General features: G+C 40.3%; 1 protein-coding gene across 20 annotated transcripts in view; it reads right to left on the bottom strand.

Annotated features, from left to right (window-relative positions):
* Window positions 1-8,589: 8,589 nt before the first annotated feature.
* The window catches only part of LOC119651124, a 413,254-nt gene continuing 395,612 nt past the window's right edge, over window positions 8,590-26,231 (bottom strand). For 10 of the 20 annotated variants that reach the window (XM_038054507.1, XM_038054504.1, XM_038054503.1 and 7 more), the window contains one exon: window positions 8,590-11,845. In XM_038054507.1, the coding sequence (XP_037910435.1) occupies window positions 11,634-11,845 (212 nt within the window). In that variant the 3' untranslated portion in view covers window positions 8,590-11,633. Of the gene's footprint in view, window positions 11,846-23,676; window positions 23,865-24,409; window positions 24,514-26,231 lie in introns of those variants that run through there. The other 10 variants (XM_038054512.1, XM_038054514.1, XR_005249420.1 and 7 more) reach the window with 7 other exon arrangements.

The raw sequence follows: 26,231 nt of genomic DNA, 5'->3' as shown, positions 1-26,231 counted from the left end.
TCTTGTGTTTAGTCTTTTTAGATCGGGAATTGTGCTTCTATACTGTAGTCCCTATTGCCTAAGTTCTTTTATGTGAACAGTCCTGTGCTTTTCGTTAGCGTCAGATTATATTTCACTTGGTACACTATGTCAAGCGCCTTTTCAGGGTTCTGGTAGTATATCTTCACCGCGCAGGTGTTGGGCAGTTTAGTTACGTCTTGACTTCCTCATTTCAAAGTCCACATGCTGGATACCTACTACAAGTATCTATGCGTGCAAATGTTTCTGTAGAGGATAGTTCAGTTAATCTGTCGTCCATCCTTACGCATAAATGCTCGTATAGTCCACCGCTGTTTTTTATCGACGAACTCTCTCCAGTCCCTTATGATTTTCACAGTTGCAGATTTGCTAATACGTAGAGCAGGTTCTGGTCCTACAAATAACTATTGGAATCGCTTCCTCGCAAGCGCATCCACCATTTCACGGTTGCTAATATCTTTGTGTTTCGTGGTCTTCAGATTTTCCTTGCCATAAATTCTTGTGTGAGGTAGTGCAAAAATATTTAAGGTGGTGTGACTGTTACAGAGAATGCATATATAGCTCCCCCGTAACTCCTCCGTAAATTTTTATTTATAGTTTATCGGATACAACGTTGAATAACATACAGTGATATCTTGACCTTAGCGTTCCAACATAACTTGCCTGCCTGCTACCCAATGCAAAGGATCATCAGGAACAACGTAAGGGGTAACACTACTTTGGAAGAAAAATTAATTAATATTTTCAAGTTCAGTTTCTTCTATATACTGATATTATATAATGCCAAACCTCAAAAACGCGTCGCAAATTCAAACGTATGGACAGATTATTTGGTTTGTTGGATATAGATATGCAAGCGCTTACAGCCAATTCGCCCGAGATTAGTTTTTTTTGGCATAAATCAAGGGGAATTTACTTACCTGTTCAGAAAAAACTAATGCATTTACAAACATGTGGATGACGATGCTAGTTATCGTTTGTGCAGATTTGAAGCTGACAGCAAGTGCCAAGCATGTGGAGCCGGCATAAATTATATTAAAATAAAATAGCGGCATAATAGCTGATGAAAAGAAACTCCTCGTAGTACCCTCTGCATCGCAGCATTTGGATCATTTCGGTCTTCTTGTCCTGTGACGAGTTCTTGACGACCGTAACGATAATGGTGGTGCATTTTTGCAACTTCCCCCTCCTCATTAGTGGCAAGCTGTTCGAGCTGAAGCGTGCCATATGGTCACTTGTGTTACTATCGACACTGAATGAGCAATCAGATTGACCACTTTGCCATCAATTGTCTTCTGGAAGTGCTAAACAAGAAAGGCATTGACATCGGCCTTGAAAGGGATCACAATCTGATAATCGCTTATTCCCCGCTCTGTGAGTTGGGGTTTAAGAATACACTCAACGTCTTCTGTGCTTGTCGTAAAAGGGATAGAAAAGGGATAGAAATTTGTAAGCTAGCAACCTCTAAATTTTCAACGTTTATTGCTACCGAAACGTCAACAACCCCTCGGATAGAGACTGATCTCACGCTGCAGACCGTTGGCTATCTAAAACGGACTATATTGGTTTCTGGAATATGCACGCGTTCCTCTATAACGGCAGCGAGGGTCTTCAAAATGCTCGCTATCTCCAACTTGAGCTGAAATTCCAGTGATACAAGCTAGACATTGTGGGTCTTAGGAAGAGCAGATGGTGGGACTCTAAAGAGTACTCTTCCCCCTCTTGCGGCAGTATGCTTTTGCACTTTGGAAGGCAAGTGGTGGCAGACGCGAATCCGGTGCGGAATTGCTTCTGACGGTGGAAGGTTCGTGGATCTCCGCAACTTCCCCCGCCTCGTCATTGATGACACTTTGTTCGAGCACAGAGCCTGTCATCAGATCAGCAACCAGATCGATCACTCGGTGATGAACAGTTAATTTAGGAGTTGTCTCCTGGATGTACGAAACAGGAGAAGTGCTCACATCGGCCTTGAAGCAGATCACCATATTGGCATGAAGGAGAATGCAATTGTGATTATTTTGCTAAATTTAAACTTATGAATCTGCGAAGACTGGACTTCCTGGCTAGCAAACGTGTGTCGACGGAACGCTTAGTATTTAGTACAAAATTTGCAGGACCTTCACCTATTTTTCAAGTTTTTGGAATAGTTTTCACCTTTAGGTCAACTCGGACCATTCAGAATGGGCGTTACAACATCGATATTTAGTCATTACATTCTCCTTTTTGAATTTATCACCATCAAAATCTGTTAGTTGCAGTCTAGTCCGAAAACCCAAAAACTTCCTAAAGTGACATAAGAGTCTATGAAATACGCTGATATTTTTTGAAAGAAAAATGACGTCCATTTGGTTTTTTAGGAAAAAAATGATTCAGCCATAAAATTGATAAATTTCGGTCAATCGAAAAACCGACGCTAAAATTTGCATTTGATTGGTTGAAAATTAGAGATGCAAGGTTCCAAATCGGAAACATTATTTCGAAAACAAAAACGCGCTCAAAATGTTAAAATTTTAAGGAATATTCTAATGTACGGGTGTCCGGATAGCTGAGGGGTTAAAGCACAAGGTTGTCGTACGAAAGGTCGCGGTTCAAATTTCACGGTGACAGTGGATTTTTTGTGAATGAGTACCTGAGTTAAATCAGAGTGATAATCTGCTGACCGCATTGCCTCCTACAGTGTACTACTTTAGTGTACCGTTACGGTCCTGAATGAAGTGCACACTTGAAGGCCCCCTGATCCAATTTGATTGTTGCGCCAACGATAGGTAAGTTGTTCACAAGCGGGGTCGGCTCGTCGTGATCGGTTTCGCCATTTTATTTTATCAAATGCCTGATTTGGATGCCATCATCATCAAGGGCATCAAGCCACCGATGTTTCGGCCGGCCTTTTGGTCGTTTACCATCGACTTCGATATTTAGACCAGTCCTGGCAAGTGGATTCTCGTTGGCACGAATTGCGTGACCATACCATCGAAGACGCCTCTCTCGCAACTTTTCCACGATCGGTGCAACCCTATAACGATCGCGGATATCCTCATTTCGGATGTGATCTAAACGTGTGACGCCACTAGTCCAATACGCCGTTCATTGTCTTTTATAGTCGGCCAACACTCAGAACCATAGAGAACGACTGGACGGGCAACATTGCGGTAAATTTTTGATTTGAGACGTTCGTTGATACGTCCATCACAAAGAATACCACTTGTGAAACTTCCAGGATGCGTTAACACGTGATGCAATTTCATAACGCAGTTCTCCATTGGCTGAGCGTTAACCCGAGGTATTTAAATCGCTCAGTTCTGGGCAGATCACTGCCGCTGACAGTGCTTGTGCCTGTTTCGTAGGGATCGGTCGTCAAAAATTCAGTTTTGTTTAAATTCGATCTGAGACCGTGTTGCATGTTGGAAATTAGTACACCACATAACTGAACTCCATAGGTCCAGATTGGTTTAACTAATTTGTTTGTACAAAACTGCCTTATTTTTAGGAGCTTGTATTCTTTTCCAAGTTGAACCGATGTTTAGCCCTTCAAAAGTTCTCGTATCTAACAAAGTTCAATACACAATTTAAAAAAAGTACTCCTATTATAAATCCGGAATATTAGAAATTATACTGATTTCCGTCCGTAACTATTTTCTTTCTGCACAAAACTCGTTGTTTTCACAATGACTGCCAACTGTCTTTTTAAGGTTTTGTGTAAAACAAAACCTTATTAAAATCGATTCAATGTCTGTATGTCTGTCTGTTTGTCCGTCTGTCTGTCTGTCTGTCTGTCTGTCACACGCATTTTTTTCACTTATTATTATTTTTTTTATCTGACGTTTCTCGTCACCTACTCTGTTCTTCACTCTTGTAGCGAGGTCTGAACTGAGTGTAGCGCCGGTGACGTCATCTGTCCGCTGGTATTCGCGACATTCGAAATAAACTTTGCGTGATATTGCTTCCAATATTCCATAAAATGGGCGGGCACGAGTAAACGTAACGTAACAACTTTTGCTATCGTTCGGAGATATTCTACATGTAATTAGGCACCGCTCAAGTATTTTCAGATAAGTTTGCAAGAATGTGCGGGCGTTTTCGAGGTCCTTATGAAAGCTAAGGATCTTCCTGTCTTCCGCGAGTGTAGATCCGTTACTCGAAAGCCCAATTGATAGTCGGGGTTTACATTAGTACTTGTTGGAAATTTTTATTATTTGTTAGCGCGGAAAGCGAGCGGTTTGGCCATTTTGCTTGTAATTTTGTCGTGGTAACATAATTTCTTAAGATCGAGTTCTCTAATAATGCGAGCAATTCTCTTAACTATGAAGCGAACGATGTAAAGGCAGATGAAGGTGAGCATACCTGTTTTTTACTGGGTTGGGTTGAAAACATTTTCCAAGTGAGACGCCAGTGCAGCACCCTTTGCAATATCACTCCAGGCGCAGTCATCATTTCCTAGGCGCCAAAGTAGTGAATGTTGATCCTGTCTTTTCAGATTCCTACAAGTTTTCCAAAAAGAATAGTCTAGATTGTCCCGGTAACTTCTGCTGTGAAAAAAGTGTTTTTTACTGCAGCGTTTAGGTATGTTCGCAGGAAGTGATCGAAAAGTGCTTTAGATTTTCTCTGCCTCGAAATATTTTGAAGCAGGATCAAGGTTTTGGAGGAGGTATGTGGGGCAAGTGTGCCTTAATTCTCATAAAGTGTTTTCATTTAGCTCAATGTTAACTAATCGATGGTTGGTGTGCCCAGAGTACTAGGGGCGGATTCTTTTTCTACGAGAAAGATCAATGTTAAACATTTTCTTTTTAAAAATGTGAAAATGAGGCAAGAATCCTTTCCTGATTAGTCCGCACCGATGAGTTCTCTTTGCAGACGTCGTCAGCCAAAGAATTTGGGTTAGTTTTTAGTCTTGGATGTGATCAGCGAATAATTCACCACAAATAGTATTGATGGTATTGGCTAGCTGGTCCAACGATTCATTGGTCATTTCATTGGGGAGGGATGGTGGATATTTTTTGGCTGGCATTTAAGATGCCGGTTCATGTGGCCTTATCAAAGTCTGAAATAGGACGAGTTTGTAAGGATGAAGTCTTCGTAGTTGCTGATTCCACCGATGCTCTTAGGAAAGCGAAAGGTATTTTATGTTGGTTGGTTGAAAAATTAGTTGAAATTAGGAAATGGTTTAAACAGGAATGATAATTCGGAAATAAGAAATAAGATAGCAGCAATGAAATGTAAGATAGAAGAAGAGGTGGGTTAGTGGTGAGGCTGGCAGCCATTTTGATTAGGGTTATGGACGAACCAATAAGGGAGTTTAGCACTCAGGCTTCAGCTAATGATGAGAACCCAAGATTTGATCATATAACGCAGTGTGGAAGAGCAGAAAAGAAAATATTGATGGGATAGATGGAATCGAAGATTAGGCAGTAGATGACGGCAATATAAACTGAGGGCGAGACGATTTCGATAGGAATGAAGGTAACGTTATTGAGTTTGAAAAAATCAACTAGTGGATAACGCTGAATGGAGTGAACTTTGCAAGAAATCAGGTTTGTTGTTTAATAGAGTGGTCTTTGGGTGTGACGCTGTTGCTCCTGCGGTTGGAGAATCAGGCTGTGGTTGTTGAAGGCAGTCTGTTTGCTATTGGTTGTCCAACGCTTCACCATTGATGAATTCACCTTGGTTGATTTGCTCAAAATTGTAAATACCACAACATTACTAACATTGTCGCGGTCTCGCTATCGGTGTGGTCCGACATAATTTCCATGGAAGATTTTTGTGGGCGTCCGGATCGAATACCAATGGATATGTAGATCGTAGGCGGTAGTGGGTCGAAAGTACTTTAAGCAAGGTCGAAAACCCATTATACGTATAAATGTTTTCAGGAATGTAGCTAGTAGATGACAGTATATATGAATTTAATATGTCAGACTATTCACTTTAACTTGATGCTTGATGATTCACATTCAGATTTGACGTGGTACTCCTTTTGCAATAGTACATTCCTTTCAAACTTTCCAATAACTCCAATAACATACTTTATTATTTTGCATTAAATTCTCGAAATTTTGTAGCCCAAAGATGAATTTGAGGCACTTATGATAGTAGTTTTTTAGTATTGAATGAAGTGCTCTAATCCAATTCAAGGCCCTGATCCAATCGGATTGTTGCAGTATGGCGATCAGCCAGATTGCCGGTCCCAATACATGCTGTAAGCAGAACTATCAAATACTGCTTGCGGCGGACATGTTCCCGTGACCAGCCCATACTTGTATGCATGGTTTTGATGGATAACCTTACATACAGCATTATGCCTGGTGATGTATTGCACCGGTGCCATAACAGTACACCCAGAAATGAGATGGTCCAACGTTTCTAACGCCGAACCACACATTCTGAACTGATCGTTCTCCACCCGTTCTTTCATTATGAGTTCAAGTGGCGATCACGTTATCCTGAATGGCACACATGAATCCCTTCGTCTCAGCAAAGAGCTCCCCAGCACATAGCCATCTGTTCGACAAATGTAAATCGACAAATGTCTGTCAAAGGCAATTCACGTGTTTACCGTGGATTGCCTTCGACTTTCATTCATCGATCCGCTCTTGGTTCGACTTTACCTCACTCAGAGGATTGAAAGATCGATCCTTCAAGTTAAGTGTAGTCAGTGTACAGTCTGCCTTAGAGACAGCCACATGCAAGGGACACGGCTCCTCTCTGCTGTAAAAATAAGCGTGTGTTGTGCCGCCACGTCAACCATGCCCCTACCTCTGATGCCACGAGGCGGTTCCATCCGGTCCACAGCAGACTTTGGATGATGCATTCGGGATTTGGATTTAGTTGTCCGTATCCACCGCTGGGCGTTTTCCAAATCGGTATTCGTCCACGAAAATATTCTGAATACATAAGCAAGTGAAGGGATAGCGAATACATTCAACGTGCTTATTTTATTCTTCCCCGAGAGATGTGATTTCAGCACCAGCTTTAGACCTCGCAGGAATTCGAACAGCAGAACATCCTTCAGATCACCAACTTGAGCATGGGTTCCTTACATAATTCCTAGGCACTTGTAGAAGTCTGTCTCGGTCATAGCTTCGATGTGGAAGTCACCAATGTTATGTCTGGCATGCGGCTCGTGATGACCTTTGCGAATGGCTTGGATTCGACACTTGTCTAATCCAGCAGCAGATATATCACTCCAATTTTTTCCGCATTTTCCAGACGAGTAGTTTCTAAGAACAAATTTGTCCTTTTTAACCTCATACTCCTCTACTTTGGAACCGACGTCAAATATGACACCTGAAGTCGGGTCTATGGCTAAGTATCGTTCATTGAATTTACACAGCCTTGGTCTTTTCCTGCATAACTTACGGTCCTTTTGTGTGGTGGCCGTCACTTAGCAAGAAATGCAAGAAGAATAATAACCCAGCTTTATAGGATATAAGAAACCGCATGTGCTGATGTTACTTGGGTTCAGTAGTTCCTCCGACAAATGCCTTACACCTCCTTGTCCTGGAACGGGAACCCACAACTTGCCGAGAACTGTATCGTAAAAAACCAATTGGGAGCTTTCGTTTATTACCCTATATGACTAAATTCGGGTAAAAAAACTTGTATCATGTCTTTCACCATATGCGAGGAATTTTCGCGTATGCCCATCAAATTTCATCGTATTAGATGTAGCGCTTTTCGAAAAAAATGCGTGTGATAGACAAAAAGTCAGATAGAAAGTGAACCGGTTTTGATAGGGTATATTTTTACACGAAACTTCAAAAAGAACTCCATTTTAGTTGGCAGATTTTTACAGAGCTATATATAGTTTGGTGCTGATACACCTATAAATTTTTGTAATTTCTCCAGTTCCACGTAGGGCTTCCTCTTGTTAATCACCAGTAGGTACTCAGAGGTAGCGGTGAGGAAGATGGGGCGGCAACCCTATCGACCAAACCAAAACCAAGTGGCCGAGGAGAACCTCGATTGTGGTGGCACCGGGAGACGCTGTACTCACTTTGGTTTGCCGGCCGTGATGCAGTAGGCGAATGCTCCAAAGGCCTAATCAGGGCGATCAGACCCGAGTCTGCACGGGGACTCATCTGAAGTGGCAAATTGGTCACGAAACCTTACCAGGGTACCATGGGAGCCGGGAAAGCTCCTGGACTCACATACTTCGGGTGAACTCCTGTTGTATGTGAGGACAGCTCGGTTATTTGCGGTTGGCCCCCCTAGTGGGAGTTTCATGGTGGTTGTGGTTGTGCTCAAGCGAGAAGAGACCTTCGGGCCTCGACGTGGTGTTGCGTATCAACACGGGTGCCGTACTACTTAGTACGGTAGAGATTTAGGTAGGTCTTGCATTCACCAGTATGAATGCTAAGCCATGCACTTGGTATAGACTGGTACCGTTGTTGCTTGTCTCAGCGGGGCTTTGATTGTGGTCACAAAATCAATCCGTGTCTTAAGAAGACCGTGGCATTAAGTCGTCCAGACAGGTGCTCACGTTAAAGCCTCAAGGACTCACTGTTAATCGCCACTGTCTGCTGGGCCTTATTGTTCAGTTTTTGGACAATTCAGTAAATGATAACAACAAACCAAACGTTAAAGTTGATGATGATGTATATTTAGTAAAATTTTGTCAAATATATAGTATAATAATTATTTATTAATTTTAGTACTTTCATATCTTTGTAAAGTGATGAGTTCGACTAGTATAGACCTTATTCCCTTACTATGTAAATAATTGTCAAATAAATTGTTCTTTTTTTCTTAATTTTTTCCCATATTTTCACTAAGCGATTTCTCATTACATTCTACAATAATAAGTTTCTAATAAGTTTCCATCTCGTCTAAAGCTAGGTAAAATTCAAGATAAGATACTTTAGAAAATCAAGACAAGAAAATTCTTTTATTGATTCGAAGTATTTGCAGCGCTTTATAAAATAGTGTTATAATTAAAGAGTATTCTGTATATATTAATTACATACATATATTTTGCTTTCTTGCTTCAAGTTGTTTGATGTTATATGTATAAGACTTTTTTCAGGTTTTTTATAATTTTATTTTATGCCGTTGCTCCACGCGATTTATTTTACACGGACGTATTTTTTGATAGATTTTCTCTGGTGAAAGTTCAATTACACTTTCACGTACTTTGAATGAATTCATGCGCTTTATTGAAAAGTGTCTAAAATTTTCTGTGTTACATGTTGCGTTGCTCTTAGTTTACTTAGTTTGTAGTAATTTTAATTATAAAATGTTGTCTTTGTGTGTGTAGAAAGGATTCGATTATAATTTGATTGAAGACATTTTGTAATAGCTTTATAAGTACGTATATATCAATAAGGGTGCAAGATTCTTGAAACGCAGTAGATTTGAAATTCTTCCCCAAATTTCAAATTTAGTTCGTTTTCATTTACGGGAATTTAAATTTAGTTTCATTAAAGGCTAGAAATCTACCATAATCAAATGGCGCTAAAATCGTTGATGCTTCGTAATATTTAAGTTTGTATATAATTTGTTTATTCAGTATTACTATATCTTTGATTATACGGTTATTTAATTATGCTTGGTATTCGTATTACATAATATATTATATAATGTTCGTTTTTGTGCTTAACAGATTTCTGTGGATTTAATGTGGTTGTTCATTTCTATTCGTATATTATATATGTATATGCAGTAATTTTTAGTTCACAGTTTAGCTTTATTGATTGAGCACAAACAAAGCAATATTAACGAATACATTCTCGAATGAAATTCAATAAATTCAAATACATATTTCTTTGAAGTTACATATTTCCAACTTATACGTACACAATATTTGGGTAGTCTCTAAATTGTTAAAGCAAGAATAAACCAGTTGCTGGGATTTGTCATTTTAAATATTTATTCTTCTATTTTTAAATATTATTCCGAAAATCTTCCCCTATTTTAAGAAAAATATAGAAAAATATAAGAACAACATTTAAAATGATTTTTACCTACGCCTAATATACTTTTACAGCAATTTTCCATAAACAATGGTTTCTTAATTTTAATTCTTCTTAAATTAGTTTTCAATCGATGTTGAAATCAGAATATCGTTTACTATCGCATTAGGAATAGAAAAATATGCTTTCTAAGCTCTATCAGGGGTAATTGAAAGTTCAATTCTCTATGATTAATTGGCATAAATATAGTCAAATTTGGAAAAAGTCTACAATATTAATTTAAGCTCTACGTTAAAGACTTCTTATGTTATGCCTGTAAGTTGTCGAACTATGTAAAGATCTTCGACTTCTAAGAGTCTGAAGGGTGAAATAAGGAACATAAGCAGATTCGGACAAACTGTTTAAACTAGGGATCACTTTATGAAAACTGCACAACAAAGACTAAGGGTGCTGTAGTTCTTTATTATGGTGAGGATGATTATCTCAAAGATCACTGATCGATATTCGGATTGAATGGCGAAATAACAAAGGGATGCAATCTTTCTAAACATTAATTAATTCTAATTACCTTCAAAGTTGTATCGCATTTTTTCATTGCAAATTTTTCCAGTATCACGATAGCGTATGTTGGTTGGTTTTACACTAGTTAATTAATTTACGACATGCACGCACACATGTCTATACAAGTGGCTCTAGAGGCTTCATGCGGCATTATATTAACTTTGTTGTTTTTCAATATTTTGTAAAATATCACGGTTGCTTTTGACATCCAAACGATAAATTACAATACTTTTGTATATTACTAAATTTAGTCATGATTTACTGAAACTTTTGTTCTATTTGAGAGAATTCTTCCTGCTAAGTGGCGAATGTCTGTGTAATTTCTAACTTTATCACAATAGCTGCAAAAGTGATAATTCTTCGTAAAACAGGTCAAGTAAGAGTTAACTGAGTCGTTGACTATTCAAAGTATTTTTTTTTAAATTTTTTCTTTTATAATTCCCTTACGTACTATTTGAGAGATATTCACTTTCTTCTAAAGTTAAGAAAACAGATTTTTGAAACACATATTTTTTGGTGTAAAAAATATGGTCCCTAGAAGTTTGCATGAAATTACATTTATAATTGCAATCGTCAGTTAGCATGTTTTTGTATATTAATTTCGCTAAATTTTAGGCTGCAAATTTTCCCTACACTGAAGAGTGAAAAATTACCGCGGGTACTACGCAATATTAATTTCATCTTTGCCTTTTATTTCATAAATATACAACCTACAAATATTTGGGCACGCGTTGAGTGCGAATGGTGAATCCTTGTAGCAAGGAAATATCATATTTATAGATTCTCGCGAAAAGTAGTCGAACATAATCTTCGTTATTGCGTGTTTGGAACTAAAAGGAGTAGGACAAATGAAATTTGCGGCATTTCCATTTAAACGTCACTAACACTATTTGCTAAAAAAGTCAAGCAAGTTACTCCGTACTTCTACTATTGGAGTTACTCGTTAAAATAGAGGAAGCGATTTTTTTAAAAATGTCTATTATTTTATCAAACTAAAAGACGAATTCAATCTTTTTTTTTCTACGAAGAAAGGATTAACTTCACTAAACCCAAGGCCAAGTTGTCCATTGGTATTTGCATTTTTCTACATTTGGAATCTCTCTTGAGTTAACTTGAAAAATTCTGCGAAAATTGATTGCTACTGACTGTTTCCTACTTTTGCTCAGATTTTGGCTGAAGAATCTCAATAGTGACACTCTCAGCGGCTGGATTCTCTATAATATTTGTTATAATTAACGTTTGATTGGAATCTGCGCAATTATTGTTGGCTGTTGGTTTTGCATCGGCATTGGTTGCTGCAGCTAGTGTGGAACGAGCTGATATTGCTGATGCGTTGCTGCTACCCCGGGATCCTGGTCTTGATCCTGTTCGCAATGGAAAGTAATATGATTTCAGATATGTTTTCTAATCGCTCTGACAAAGGAAATCGTTCAATCTATTTCGCTACATGAAATTCTAAAAAAAACGGGAAGAAACAAAACAAATAGTCTAGGAAATACGTATAATACTTGACAACACAACTAAAACTACTTAAAACATAATAGAAGATAGAGAAAGCTATGCAGACACACACACAACAGATGAATAATATTGCTCGCTATACATTCACTAAAGGCTAACAAAACACTTAAAACAATTGTATTACAACGAATAAATTATTGTTTGCGAGGTTAGACAGGTTGGTCCTTGCCCGTAGCAAGGTTATCACTAACTAGCTCACAAATATGCAAAATTTGCTATATCTTTACCTTATCACGGCATCTAAACTAAACATTAACACTTTCACATATTTCGAAATATACCTTGGCTCCAAAAAATAACGAAAAACAGGCTTGAAATAACTAGGCTGCTTGCAGAAGACACACACTTATCACTAACTCTATTTAATTATTAATAAAAATTGAATTATTTATTTATTGTCAGCTTTTGTAACTCTCCTACAGTAGACACATTTTGATAATACTGGTATGATTCATTATGAAAAGGACTTAACCCCACCGTGTATGACCTTTAGGGAACTGATTAGTTAAGTGGCAAGGCCATTGCGATAATATGAAGTTGCCGTAGTTCGGACCTTTCAGAGGCGTAGATTTAACTATGTCAACGCTCCCACGTTCAGAAGAAATAGCACCCAACGAGAGGCTGAAAACGACAAAATTGCCACCGATGCGATTCTGACAAGTAGCCTACTACCTTAAAAACTGCGTTCTTAGATTGTCGGATAGAAGCTGTTCAAATGCTAGTATGTTAAAATGCATATGAGGTCAGTTGTCCGACTAAGACAATTAAGTCATCAAGGATGTACCATGGTGGAACAGGAAACTGGCCAGAATGAGAACAGAGGCACGAAAACTCTTCAAAACAAAAATGCACTGACTGCGTATAGCAACGCGATCAGGGAAGCAAAACGGAACAGTTTCAGGGAATTCTGTGAAGGGATCGGACAGAAGCAACCAGGCTTTACAAGGCTATAGCCAAAGACGGAGGAATATCCTCTGTCTGTTTGAAGAAGGAAGATGGGACATTTACTGAGAATGAGGAGGACAGGGTACACCCGCTTCTCAGAACTCATTTCCCGGGGTCCTACCCCATGGAGGCAGGCGACAACATTCTGCCTGATACCCCAGCAACGAATAAAAGGAGAGGAAAGGAGAACTGGAAACTAGCAAAACAGGTGTGCTCTGACGCTAGGCTAAGGCGGCCAGTGGGAACTTTTAAACGACTGAAATCTCCCGGAGTAGATGGCATTTTCCCAGCACTAATCCAGAGAGGCCTAGGAATTATCTTAGAGTCTCTTCTGAGGGTGGTAAGGGGCAGCATAGCACTGGGATATATCCCAAGGGCATGGAGACGGGCAAAAGTGGTCTTAATTCCGAAAGCAGGTAAAAAGGATTCTTTTTTCCCTAATTCTTTCAGACCAGTTTGCCAAACATCGTTCGTATTCAAAACAGTGGAGAAGGTCATAAAGAACTATGTTAGAACTAACTTTCTAGAGCGTAATCGCCTGAATCACTGTCAACACGTTTACCGGGCAGGACAATCAACTCAAACTGCTTTGTATCAGCTGACAGAGGTACTACGGGATGCCATAGAAGCAAAAGAAATAGTACTGTGCGTATTTTTGGATATCGAAGGAGCATTCGACAATACATCGCACACAGACATACAAGATGCCCTGAGCCGCAAGGGAGTGGGAAACACCCTGGCATTCTGGATAGACAAAATGCAATAGAATGCAAATAGAAGTACCGGCAGGTACAAATTCAACTGTCATGAACACTACTCCAGGCTGTCCACAGGGCGGGGTACTATCGCCGCTGATGTGGAGTATGGTAGTGATCGAATCCTGGACGTGCTAACAAATACTGGAATACAAGTCCAGGGTTACGCAGACGACATTAACCTGTAGGAGCAAATATGGAAATACCCTATGTGATAGAATCCAGACTGGATTAAGGGTTACTAGTGCCTGGTGCAGGAAGGTGGGACTGCAGATCAACCCAGCCAAAACCACCATAGTATCATTCACTAGGAGGCGCAAGCTTGATTGCCTGAGAGCCATGAGATTATATGATATGGAAGTGAAACGAGAAACAGAGGTCAAATATTTGGGAGTTACGCTAGACCAAAAATTACTCTGGAAGACACATGTCGGAAACACTTGTCGGAAAGCCACGAGGGCTCTGATGACTTGTAGATCCATAGCAGGAAAAAAATGGGGTTGTAGCCCAAAGATACTAATTTAGATATGTACTGCAATAGTAAGGCCAATGATTACCTATGGAGCAGTAATCTGGGCAGAAAGAACTCAACTTAGCACACAAGCCAGGAAATCACATAAGCTCCAAAGACTGGCTTGCGTGCGTATCAGTGGGGCAATGAGGACATGCCCAACGGCATCCCTGGAGGTCCTTCTGGGATTAACCCCTCTCCAGCTGCACATACAGACACAGGCAAGGAGGTTAACTGAAGGATGATTGATATTCTTTCTAGGCAGTATCCCGAATTACTGATACCAAGGGATGACATGACAACGAGGTTTCACTTCGATAAGAAGTTTGAAACACGTGGGAGTAATAAGGCAAACTGGGATAGCGTGGCTGCGACATATGGCTTAAACCAGCAACTGACTACTTGGTATACTGACGGATCCCTCATATCAGAGGGAGCGGGTGCCGGTGTCATTGGTCCAAGGAAAATGTACTTTGAGCCAATGGTCAGGTACACTAGCATATTCCAGGCAGAAATATATGCCGTAGGCAAATGTGCCTCCTTTAATCTCCAAAGGAACTACAGGGGGCAGAACATAGCTATTCTCACTGATAGCCAAGCAGCCATCAAGGCACTTAGGTCCAACCAGGTGAACTCTAAACTGGTGTGGGAATGCCTTGAGAGACTGAATACACTCGGCTCATCCAACAAGGCTTGGATACTTTGGGTTCCAGGTCATGCTGGGTTGGAAGGTAACGAGGCAGCGGACGAACTAGCCAAGAAGGGAGCAGGGACGACTTCACCCTTCTGTGGAATCGGACTCTATACTGGGCGGGCCTACCAGAGATAGAGCAGTCCAGAGTGCTTATTGGGGGATACCAACCCATGCGCACAAAGGATTGCTTAAACCTCACCAAAAAGGGTCACAATAGTTCTTTAAGGACGCGGTGCGACTTTCCCTTAACAGAATAATAATAATAATGTTAAAATGGACATAACCGGACCGGATACCGCGAAGACTTTCAGCTGACGGGACAGGCAGGTACTGCGACAGGTGTGGAATTCTCCAAAGAAATTGTTTGAAGGGGAACGAAATCTTCGGTGGAAAGCGGGGACAAGCTAGTTACCGATAAACGGTAAAGAGCGCTCTGTGGTGGGCAATGCTTTATTGTGCTCCATACTAGGGCCTATTTCCATCTCTTTCGCGGAAGTTGGAACCACTGTTTCGGGAAGTGATGAGAGCGATCTTAAGGAAGCTAGTTTTCCCCATAGAAATATTAACACTAAACCGGCAAGCAAGAAGAGTAATTTGTAAGCAGCAGATTCATTTCTGACTATTCCCGTGGGAGTTTGCTTTAAAGGTGGCAAAATATAATATCATAATATCATGTGCATATGCAATGCCTGTTTTAGATAAATGTCTGTTCCAGGCGACGTCTACTTCTGTATCAGATAAATGTCTGGAGCTGCCTCAGACAAATGCCTGAGACATTAGACAGTCTGCATCAGACAACAAGCAGACAGATATCTTTGTCTAAAGCAAACAGGTGGTTGAACAATAGTCCCATACAGTACGTGCATATAAATAATTGCGACTTGTGAAATACGCATCTTCTTCTTTTTCTTCAGCCTTTGTCCCGTTCACAAGCGGGGTCGGCTCGTCGTGATCGGCTTCGCCATTTGGCGACTTGTGAAATACGCATGTATAAATATAATATTTAAATTTCTAAATGGAGAGTAGTGCAGCTTACGCTATGCGTATCTCAGCTCGCAATTTCGGCTTGCAACCGACACGCTTGTAGATATGTACATATATGTGTTCGAATTGCAGAACAACCCCTCGCGGTATGCACATAGATGATCCAAAATGGTTATTTGTAATTTGAAGACAAAGCTTTCAATTCATCATTGTTAATACCGACCTGAGCAGGACAGATCATATCGAATATTGAAACCCGGCCCACGAACAAAGGCGGTGGTCATCATTCGGCAGGCAAGGTGAACAGAATCCGGGCAATGATCTCGGAAATTGGAGGGCAAAGCTTATGGATGTCAGGAGGGATGAATCTACAAAGGTGGAGGGTTTCAGCTTGGTGTGAACTGGAGGTTTTCAGAATCGAGTTTCTTTATTGCATAGATCGTTAGCCTAGCTATCCCAGAATACGTTGCAGAAATTTTAAAGCGAAATTCGTGATCTTTTGGATTTTATAGGGGTAGAAGCGAGCGATTATCGAGGCTCAGGCTCAGGGTCTACCGCCCAGGAATCTGGTAGCGTCCCTTGTACGAGTGCAATTGTATTTGTTGTAACTCTATTATGTTTGTATTTAAAAGTAATAAATGTCTTCATATCCGAAGGGATTTTTTTTCGAAGGTGTTTTATTATTTTATATTTTATTATGAAATTTGGAAATATGATCCTTTACAAAAATTATCAAGAATACGAACCAACATTTGGGATGAAATCATATTCCCAGTCCTTTTTCGCATATTTAGTGAAAAAAATGGTGAAAATCGAAATACTTTTCTACCACCTACAAAATTTTAGATTTTGATTATTTCCAGTTGCATTGAGGTTCTTAAAAAATTGGCTATTGATGTAAAATTAAAAGTTTTTGGTTCTAGATAAAACATCCGGCAGTTGGAGAACTCCAGTTACGATCTTCAGCAAAACATTGGTGCGAATATTTAGCTTAAACTTTTCAAAAATAATTCTCAGAAGTTGTTCGTAATATCAGTAATACACTGTCCAAATTTAGTACAATTCCGAATAATTTTTCCCACTAAAAAATCACAAAAAGGTACATGAAAAAAGGCCTTCTAATGTGGTTTTCCCCCCTTAAGCTCAGTTACCATATGACGCTTCAAAAGCTGAAATAAGATAGTTTCAGGAAATTTTAGAACATCATTTTTATTTCGAGAGTGAAGAACAACGTCTTATACAAAATAGAACAGTGCGTTTCTTCACAATGAATCTGGGCCGGAATAGAGCATATAATGGCGGAACTTGCACTTGCTAAGAGACAGCAGGGCAGATCCTACCTTTTAGTACCTTCATCGACACATTTATCGAAACAAACGGAACAAAAAAAGCCAGAGAACTGGTTTGATGGCAATTTTGGCAGAATTTGCGAAAAAAAGAAGGCGCTACTTAAAGTAGAAGAATGCTTGCGTAACGCGATGGATGATGAACATCGCTGCACCACAAATAGGTTTTAATGGGTCGAGTCTTTGACGGTACAGTGTGAGGGAAACCTGATAACACAGCAAAACCGGCATACATTCCTAAACACTTTCATTACATATAAGACCACGCTTATATCAAAAACGTAAAATTCGGCCAGGTCAACCTGCGGCATGCCAAAGCCTCTCCTATTCTACTGGCAGCAAGGCTGCATTTAAATCTTTCACCATGAGAGACTCAAAGCATATATCCTGGCGAAACATTGTTTGAACCAATCATCGCCCTTATCATCATCCATCTACGACGCAACAACCAATATCCGGCCTAACTTAGCGAGGGACTGGTCATTTCCGATTTTGAGGAGGTGTACCAATTGGATATTTCTCAAAAGCTATCTGGCCTCGTGGCTTATGCCATCGGTCTATCTAAGGCAGAGTCAGCGACATATTCTTTTTCTATCTTAGATATTGCCTTTATAGACTTTCCGGGGTTATTCGCATTCATAAGGATTTGGCGACCCGCAATCCACAGCTTGCTGAGCCGGATTTGATCTACAACCATAAGGCCCAACATTTTTCGGAAGAGTCTTCTACATGAGGACTGGCAGGATTTTTTATTGTTTTGTGGGGGAAAAGCTTTGACACTATACTGAGACGTTGCAGGCAAAGCAGCTTTTGTAAGATGAAATAGACTCTACTTAGGTAGAAGAAATTATGAACGGCTTCCCCAATCCTTACAGTTCTCAGTTGAATTGATTCGATTTTGGTTCACACATTGCCATCGCGCGGTTCACCCTGCCTACATTAATGTAATGTAATGTTCCTGCCTTCATTAATGTTCCAAGATTTTACGTCGTCTGTCACCTGCTCGATCCGGACAAAGGCAGTTAATACATGTCGGGTGTTAGACGTGCTAGAAAAATAATTCATAGAAGTCGCTCTAGTTCCTCTGTGCTGGATAGATATCATCCATATCAGGTGCTTTAAGTGTTCTCGCCTTTTTAATTTCATGTTGAAAGGTTTACAGAAATCAAAAACTCTCTCTTGACACTTCTGCCACCTATTCTCCTCGCTGGCGTACTCCTCACAGAGTCTGTCGTGGAAGTTCCATCCATCCAGAGAGTCTAACTTGATCGCTAGATTCCTCTTAGGGATTCTGCGAAGCTTTGAAGTCTCCCCTCCGTCCTCCAAGTCCTCACAACGTGTTCTAAAGGAGTCTCGAAACGAACTCTCTGCTAGCCTCTTATATTCATACCGCAAGTTCCTTAAATTTTGCTAGTCTTCATTTTTATTGCGCGTACACCATCAAGCGAAGGATCAACTTCACACACGGGAAAAGAAAGCCTGGCAGACGCACCAGGTCAGTGAACACGAGAAGTACGGGGGCAAACGCATCAGGCACAGAAGTTTTATCAAGACGTTAATATGAAATCATATAAATCTAGTTGATCATCCAACCGAGACCAAGATAAATGCCGTCGCCACCACTGAATATGCAAGAAATAGTCATGGAAATTCATGTGCCTAAGAATAATAAGGCACCGGACACCGACGTAATTAGAACCGAATTATGGAGACAACCAACTACACCAAGTGGCTTGTAACAGCGAACCGGCTTCCAATGAAGTTTTAATTGTTCCATACATTAAAAAGGCAACATTATGCAGATTTGTAACGTTCCTGAGTACTATCTGTAAGATATTCTCACCTATCTTGCTAGGCCGAAAGCCCCATACACTCACAAAATCATCCGCCCATACCTATGAGGCTCCACTTCCTGCAAATTAGCTACAGAGCAAATTTTCGCCGCACGGTAAGCGTTGAAAACAATTTTGGAATATGGGCATCAGTTGCTTTATTCCTTCATCAACTTCAAGACTGCTTTGATAGCATTCCCAGGGTAAAACTGTAAATCGACTTGAGAGAATTTGGCGACTGACTATTCTGTTCCTAGCTAATGTTCGAAGCCAGATAAAAGCTACAGGATCATTGGCAAAACCTTTCACCATCAATAACAGTCTAAAGCCCTATCATGAATCCTTTTTAAAAAGATGTAAATACGAGATGCGACATTCTCTGCTAGCCCATCCCAATATAGTTGTTCAGGGCTAGCTTAGAAAGATTACCATTCTCGCTGCAATGTCTGAAGACACCCACCGCCTTTACTCGCGTGGAAAGTCCTGTGACATCGCTTTTTACTCCTTGGTTTCGAAGATAGAAGAAGGATAGAGAATGACGTCATTTCGGAATCTCGTTCTAATCGTTTTCAAGCATTTTTGCCTTGGAGTATACTGGTATATACAGTTGAACGTTAAAATAAGCTATTACATGTGAATTCCCTTATTTATTTCTTAGTAAATGTGTTTTCCCGCGAGTTCGAAGCATTGCAGCTCTTGAAGAGTTATATCGAGAAAATGCCAATGCTAGTTCGACAATAACAAGTTCGAACAACACCGACGATGCTGGGACTGAACAAGCTTAGAGTTCCCATGCTTCAGACACCGATGTTGAGAGTGGTGACACAGTTTGGGAATCAGGAGTGCACATACCTGCGCTCCAGGAGTATCTACTCGTATGTGCGCTAGATGAGAGAGGTAGCAGCAATTAAATGTAATGCCTTTGATCTCAAAACTGCAATTGAAACGAGGTATAAAGTTTTAAAGAAAAGTGAATTTGATAAAAATTTCACATTTTTGAAAAAATTACCGATCGACTAAAAAAATAGTTTAAACTGCTGAACTAGAGCTATCATAAATATACAGTCAATTCAAGTTGTCGAGTTAGGCTAACCTATATCTGTACTGAATACGTTCTCCTAGCGCAGAAATAAATTTTGACCGTTATCTAACAACCGAAGCAACGGAAGGCGGTGCTCTCCAGGGGGTATACTATCGCCACGTCTGTGGAGCAAGTTGATCGACTCACTACTATTTGAATTAGTATTATTTGCAAAAAAAGGAAACTAAATGGTCCTTCTAGAGGTGATAAACCTTAAATTTTCTGAAAAAGTGAAATACTTGGAAGTTATTCTGGGTAAAGAGCCTCCTAGGAACACGATGCGCTGGAAGAATTTCCACGAAAGAAAAAAATTGTAAGGCTGAGGAAATGGTAGCTATGGAGAAAAAGTTGGCTGTGTTTAGGCGCAGCACGAAAATTGCTACCTTGCCGCACTGACGAGCGATGGAGGCAGCAAGGTCTGAACGTGTCGACGTGCAGCCAAATAAAAACAGAGTCTCCCAAAAACATTCTGTAGCCAGGGGAGGAGCGGGAACTTCACTACCCTGCAGTGCAGCTAATCGCGGGTGCAGCCACAAAGGGAATTGCTGAAACTTAGCTGATTGCTTTGGATATATGCTGAGTGGGAACGCAGTGCACTGTCCTTGCAAAAACCGAAAAAGAAAGACTTTGCAGGAAATATGCCACTGTCGCACCAGTTACCTGTAACCGGACAGCGATAGCCTTTAGGGTTCCTATGCTCAGGAAGTCACCTGGACGTGCTGGTGATGGATGATGAAAATTACGAGCTCAGAAAGTGGTATTTTAAGTTTTATCGTTTCACACAACGATAAAACAACCTGGAGGCGGTATGCAGTACAATGAAAGATAAACAAATGTAAGTTTCGCTGCTTGCAGGACGCCCCCGTCCAGCTCGTGGGGATTAGGTGTTAAACGGATAGCCCGAAAAGTCGGAGCCCTGCGAAAACCATGTTCCCTCAATACCGAACAGATGGACTGAATCCTATGGGCGTTAACAACGTGAAAAGCGCCCAGGATTGCCTAATTTTCTTAAAAGAGTTGAAAGGCGCCAGGACCTGATGGGATCTCGCCAGAGCTATACAAACTAGTGTCCACCATCGACTAGACGAACTGCTCGGGGCATTCAACGCTTGCCTCTTTCCTACTGAAAAGTGGAGAGGTTTGTCCCAACTAGCGAAAGAAATAAGTCTCTGAGCTGCCGTCTGCATACTGATGACTCTGTTCGCTTGGGAGTAGACTGGCTGAAGCGACACCTGTTGCTATAATTACACCGATATTAGGTAAGTGTTGCTTCCAAAAACTGGTAACAAGATTCGCATAAGAACAAGTGGTATAATCTAAATGCATTAGGCCGAAACGACGGTGGCTTGATACGCTGGATGGGGATTTAAAAGCCTCGATATTGCACCCAGATCATTCATTCACGACGAGCCGACTCCGCTTGTGAACGGGACAAAGGCTGAAGAAAAGGAAGTAGAAGACACCATATTTTTCCTACCAGAACTAAGCAGCATAATGCACAATTTATCCTGTCGAAAAACAGGAAGATTTGCAGAATATTGTGGACATTCTGGCTGACCATATTTAACATTTAAAAATGATACGCGTCCGTGTTGTAATGAGTAATATTTAATATGCTATATTATTTTCATATCACGGCTTGGCCGTTGTTTTTGTCATCCAAATTGTGGGCCGAAAAAATAGATTGGGTATAGAAATTGAAAGCTGAAAAGTATCGATTGAATGGAGGACAAAGCTTTTTCTATCGAAGAAAAATCAACAGAGGAACAATATTATTATATTGTGTTGGGGAAAAGGTAATGTCGTATTTGTGATCGAATTTTAACGCTTTATTTAACATACTTAGAATTATCCGATTTAAGTCAAATATGCGCTGTTTTGTTCGCCAACTTGTTGCCATTTAGAAAGTAACTCCATTAACCCCCTCTTATAACCCCCCTTCCCCCACTCCTTATTTGCAAAAAACTCAGACCGTCAGTTTTCGCAAGGCTCTTTTGAGGCGAACTTAGTAGCAGGAAGAGCGTTTTGCATGGACCGGAAGAGATGGTAATCACTTGGTGCCAGGTCCGGACTATACGCTGCGTGCGATAGGCCATCCCATCCGAGCTCTCGTAGCTTCTGCCGGGTCATCAAGGACGTGTGAGGCCGTGATGATTAAAATGACTTGGCAATGGTTTGGGCCGATCTTTTTCGCTAGAAATTTTCGTACGTGATCCACTTTTCATCACCAGTCACCATCGGCTTCAAAAATGTGCCGAATTCGTTCCGTTTCAGCAGTGCATCGGAGGCGTTGATTCGGCCCAAGAGATTTTTTTGCGTCAACTCGTGTGGCACCCAAACATCCAGCTTTTTTTGAAATCCAATCTTCTGCAAATGGTTCCAAACGGTTTTATGGTCCTTACCCAGTTCCTGGCCAATCGAGCGAATGCTCACATGCCGGTCCACTAGGATGATTTCGACAGTTTCCACGACGATTGGCCTACCAGTACGGGGTGTATCTTCAACAACCACTACAACAGAACGAAATGGATCGAAGCAACGCTCTGCTATGCGAATCGTTACAGTATTGGACCCATAAACTTCACAAATTTTTTTGGCCGCCTTCGTTGCATTTTTACCTCTCAGGTAGTAAAAATGTAAAATATGACGAATTCCTTCCTTGGTGGACTCCACCTTTGACGCGATATAACTTGAGACTGAAACGTACGATCATAGAACTGTCAAAGAGACACCTGTAGCCCAGATTGTCGTCTTCAAATCGCCGTATAGTATGACCCAATGCGATAAGTACAACACAAGATATGTTTAAGTACCGCCATCTATTGACAAAATACGACATTACTTTTTCCCCAACCTAATATATTATAGACTAAGATATTTTTGTTTACAAATCCTTCGATGTGTGCATTATATTTTAATGGTACATTGTTCTCTAAGAAAAGCTGTGATATGAAGTGTTAGCTATCCGGATATGCCAATAAGAGCATCTCAGGAAGACAGATACACGAAGGTGTAGACATGATAGTAGTGCAATTATGCAATCGCGGAATATTCGCGCTAAGATTAGAGTAGACTTTCAAGAAGTAGTTCGGTAACAATAGCCCATGAAGGAAGTTGAATTTATCTGAATTTGCGTCCGGAAATAAAGAAACATAAAACTACAACCAACAATTGAGGATAGTTTGAAGGATTAGCTAGACTTGACTACTTTCCCACTAAGTGGCTACTGTCATAATCGTACGAGTACCAACAATTTTACGGCCAAAGCCAACCTTATTTCAGGATTGTGTACTTGATTTTCCAAATAGTCCTATATCCTGTTCACATATATTTACATTTTAAATCTAGCATTCCAATCATTTCAATCTATTCATAACCAATTTACATCACTTGCCAATGCAGTAAGTTTTCAAAAATCATTGCTTTCGCATTCAATTTATTAATTTACAACAAAAAACTAAACAGGATACCAGTCATTTCATGGAAATGCGAGGATTCATCTGTTGCTCAATAAACAATTTCACACCTGAAACAACTAGAATTTATTCGTTTTAATACTATTTTGATGCGTTACGTTTGATGATGTGGCCACCGAGGAGTGAGGAATATTATTTGCAGTATTGTCACTAGTTTTTACATGATTGCCGGAATATTCGCTAAATCGGGAATCATTTGATTTGATAGTACCTTTGGATCGCGGTACTCTTCGATCACCTAAAATTATTTTAATGTTCTTTTCAAACAGTTTTTTAGAGGAAGACAATGTTCAATATTTGATGTTCCCAACACCACTCAATACGACAGAGAATATGTTTTGAGATTCAGATGACTAGATCCTTCTGGAAGTGAGTGAATTCCTCAGACTTCGGATTACTTCCATTCATTGAATAATTTTTAAATACAACTTCGATATCTTCCAGTTGAACCTTGTCATCCTTTACAGTATGCATGGATAGCCCGACAAGCGTACCAATGCAAGCTTCAAAGAAAGCAAATTGAAAATTAAAAAATAATACAATAAAGATAAGCATGATTCAAATCAAAGGATGGAATAATGGAAAAGCACTTGAGGATAGTTCTGGAGAAAGTGACAAATCAAAACTATGCATTTCATACATACGATGAGTGAAAACAAACATTTATTTTGCAGCAGTAAAGTTTCTTCTATTCTAGGACAAAATTTCTTGTGGACTTCGTTGGTACCATAAAAAATCGTTACTTTTTCTGTAAACATGCTACAAACTTATTCGGAAGCTTACATATTCATTTTCTATGAATATTTTACGGAATTCCCCACTAGTTGGCTTTTAGGTCAGAAAACTCAGATTCAGATGGAAGTTCTAGATCAAGTACATCACTTCATCTATAAAAAAATTAAGTAGTTTAGATTTTGATCAGACAAACAAAATGGTTTCTACTCTACAAAATAAGATTTGCGTTTAGACGAAACATAATGAGGATATTTCAGAAATGTCGGCTTCTTGTTGGTTTAGCATTTAACTAATTCCAGATTCCTCACACTTTTGGTTTGATTTCCTGATTTGCACGCGTATTCAGAATAGTCATCCCGCCCGCCGATAACTATTAATATTTACATTCTCAAAAAGTTGCAAAATCTGCATCTCAGTATGTGCATGCACTAGATTTTATTAGAAATCGTTGAACCACTGAGTTCACTACCCTTAAAGATGATCTCATCTCATACCCTTTCCAAGAAATGCCATTGCAATTTGAACGGGACTTACCTATGTGACGCTCGATATTTGAACCTTTTTCAGATTTTTTTGGCAAAAAAAAATAAATATAATATCTTCGATCTTTTTATATGTTATTATCGGAGTCTTTAATTATAATACAAAATTCAATAATTTAATGTAAATCCCGGTCATCATCAGGGAGCGTATTTGACTTAAGGTCGTCGCGAAAACTAGTGATCAAGAGTCAATGGGAGCAGAGGCGTCGGCATCAACAACATCACACTGCACTGCGGGCAACAGTTTCAGTACTCGGGGAAGCACTCTTCTTGCAAATATCAGGTATTGCCAGGCTCTATGTATCTCTAGCAACTCCGACAATTCTATCTCAAATTAACGATAAGATCGCATCTTGGCTGTGTGCTGATATGTTGCTGCAACTACAATCATTTGCTAATTGTGGTGCTTGGTTATTGGTTGGAGTGATCGAAGAGATCCACCATGGAAAATTCGTCTGGAAGGTAGGCGAGACTCTCTAAGGAAGGACGCTGCTAGGCTGATACAAATCAGTACTGGCGGTGCTACCAGACGGGTGAGAAATAAAGTACAGAGCGTTTACAGGAACTATGCTATTCCCAGTGAAACACCCGCGGGTGAAATCCTAGACACACTAAAGCAGAAACAGAACTCCGCCATACTACTACGTCTGGCATGAATTTCGCGGATGTTACCGAAGAGGAGGTTCAACGAGCCATAAACAACCCGAAGAACTGAAGGGGTTCAGGTTTGGATTGGGTGCAGAATTTCTTCTATAAAAAATTTACCAGTATACATATTCGGTTGGCAAATAGCATAAATTAGGTCGTGAGTCGACCGGAGGAATCCCCACTATTCCTCACTGCGGGGATTATCTACCTTACCTCTGAGAAAAACACGGTGCAGGAACCCGCAGACACAAGACCGATTACCCACTAATCGCTATTCCTTCACTGGCTTATGCATTCGGAATATCGCCGTGAATGAAAACCGATCTGAAAAACGTCTAGCGGTGGGTACGGTCTACTATGTCCTGCCTCGTGACATCGGAGGCAGGGGCGTGGTTGTCGTGGCGGCGCAACATCACCGTCATGTCGACTCGCTATGCGTTTATTTTTACAGCAAAGTGCCTTGTATGCGACTGTTTGTAACGCAGACTGTGGACTGATTCTACTTAGCTTGAAGAATCGATCTTTCAATCCTCTGATTAAGGTGAAGTCAGACCAAGAGTGGGTCGATGAATGGAAGTCGAAGGCAATGCACGGTAAACACGTGAATTGTTTTTGACACACATTTGTCGATTTGCATTTGTCGAACAGGTGGTTGTGTGTGGAAGAGTTTTTTGTTGAGA

Source organism: Hermetia illucens, chromosome 3 (genome assembly GCF_905115235.1).
Source record: "Hermetia illucens chromosome 3, iHerIll2.2.curated.20191125, whole genome shotgun sequence".
Taxonomy (NCBI): Eukaryota; Metazoa; Arthropoda; class Insecta; order Diptera; family Stratiomyidae; genus Hermetia; species Hermetia illucens.
The sequence above is the reverse complement of the archived record's forward strand: the minus strand, read 5'-3'. Positions and strand labels throughout refer to the sequence as shown.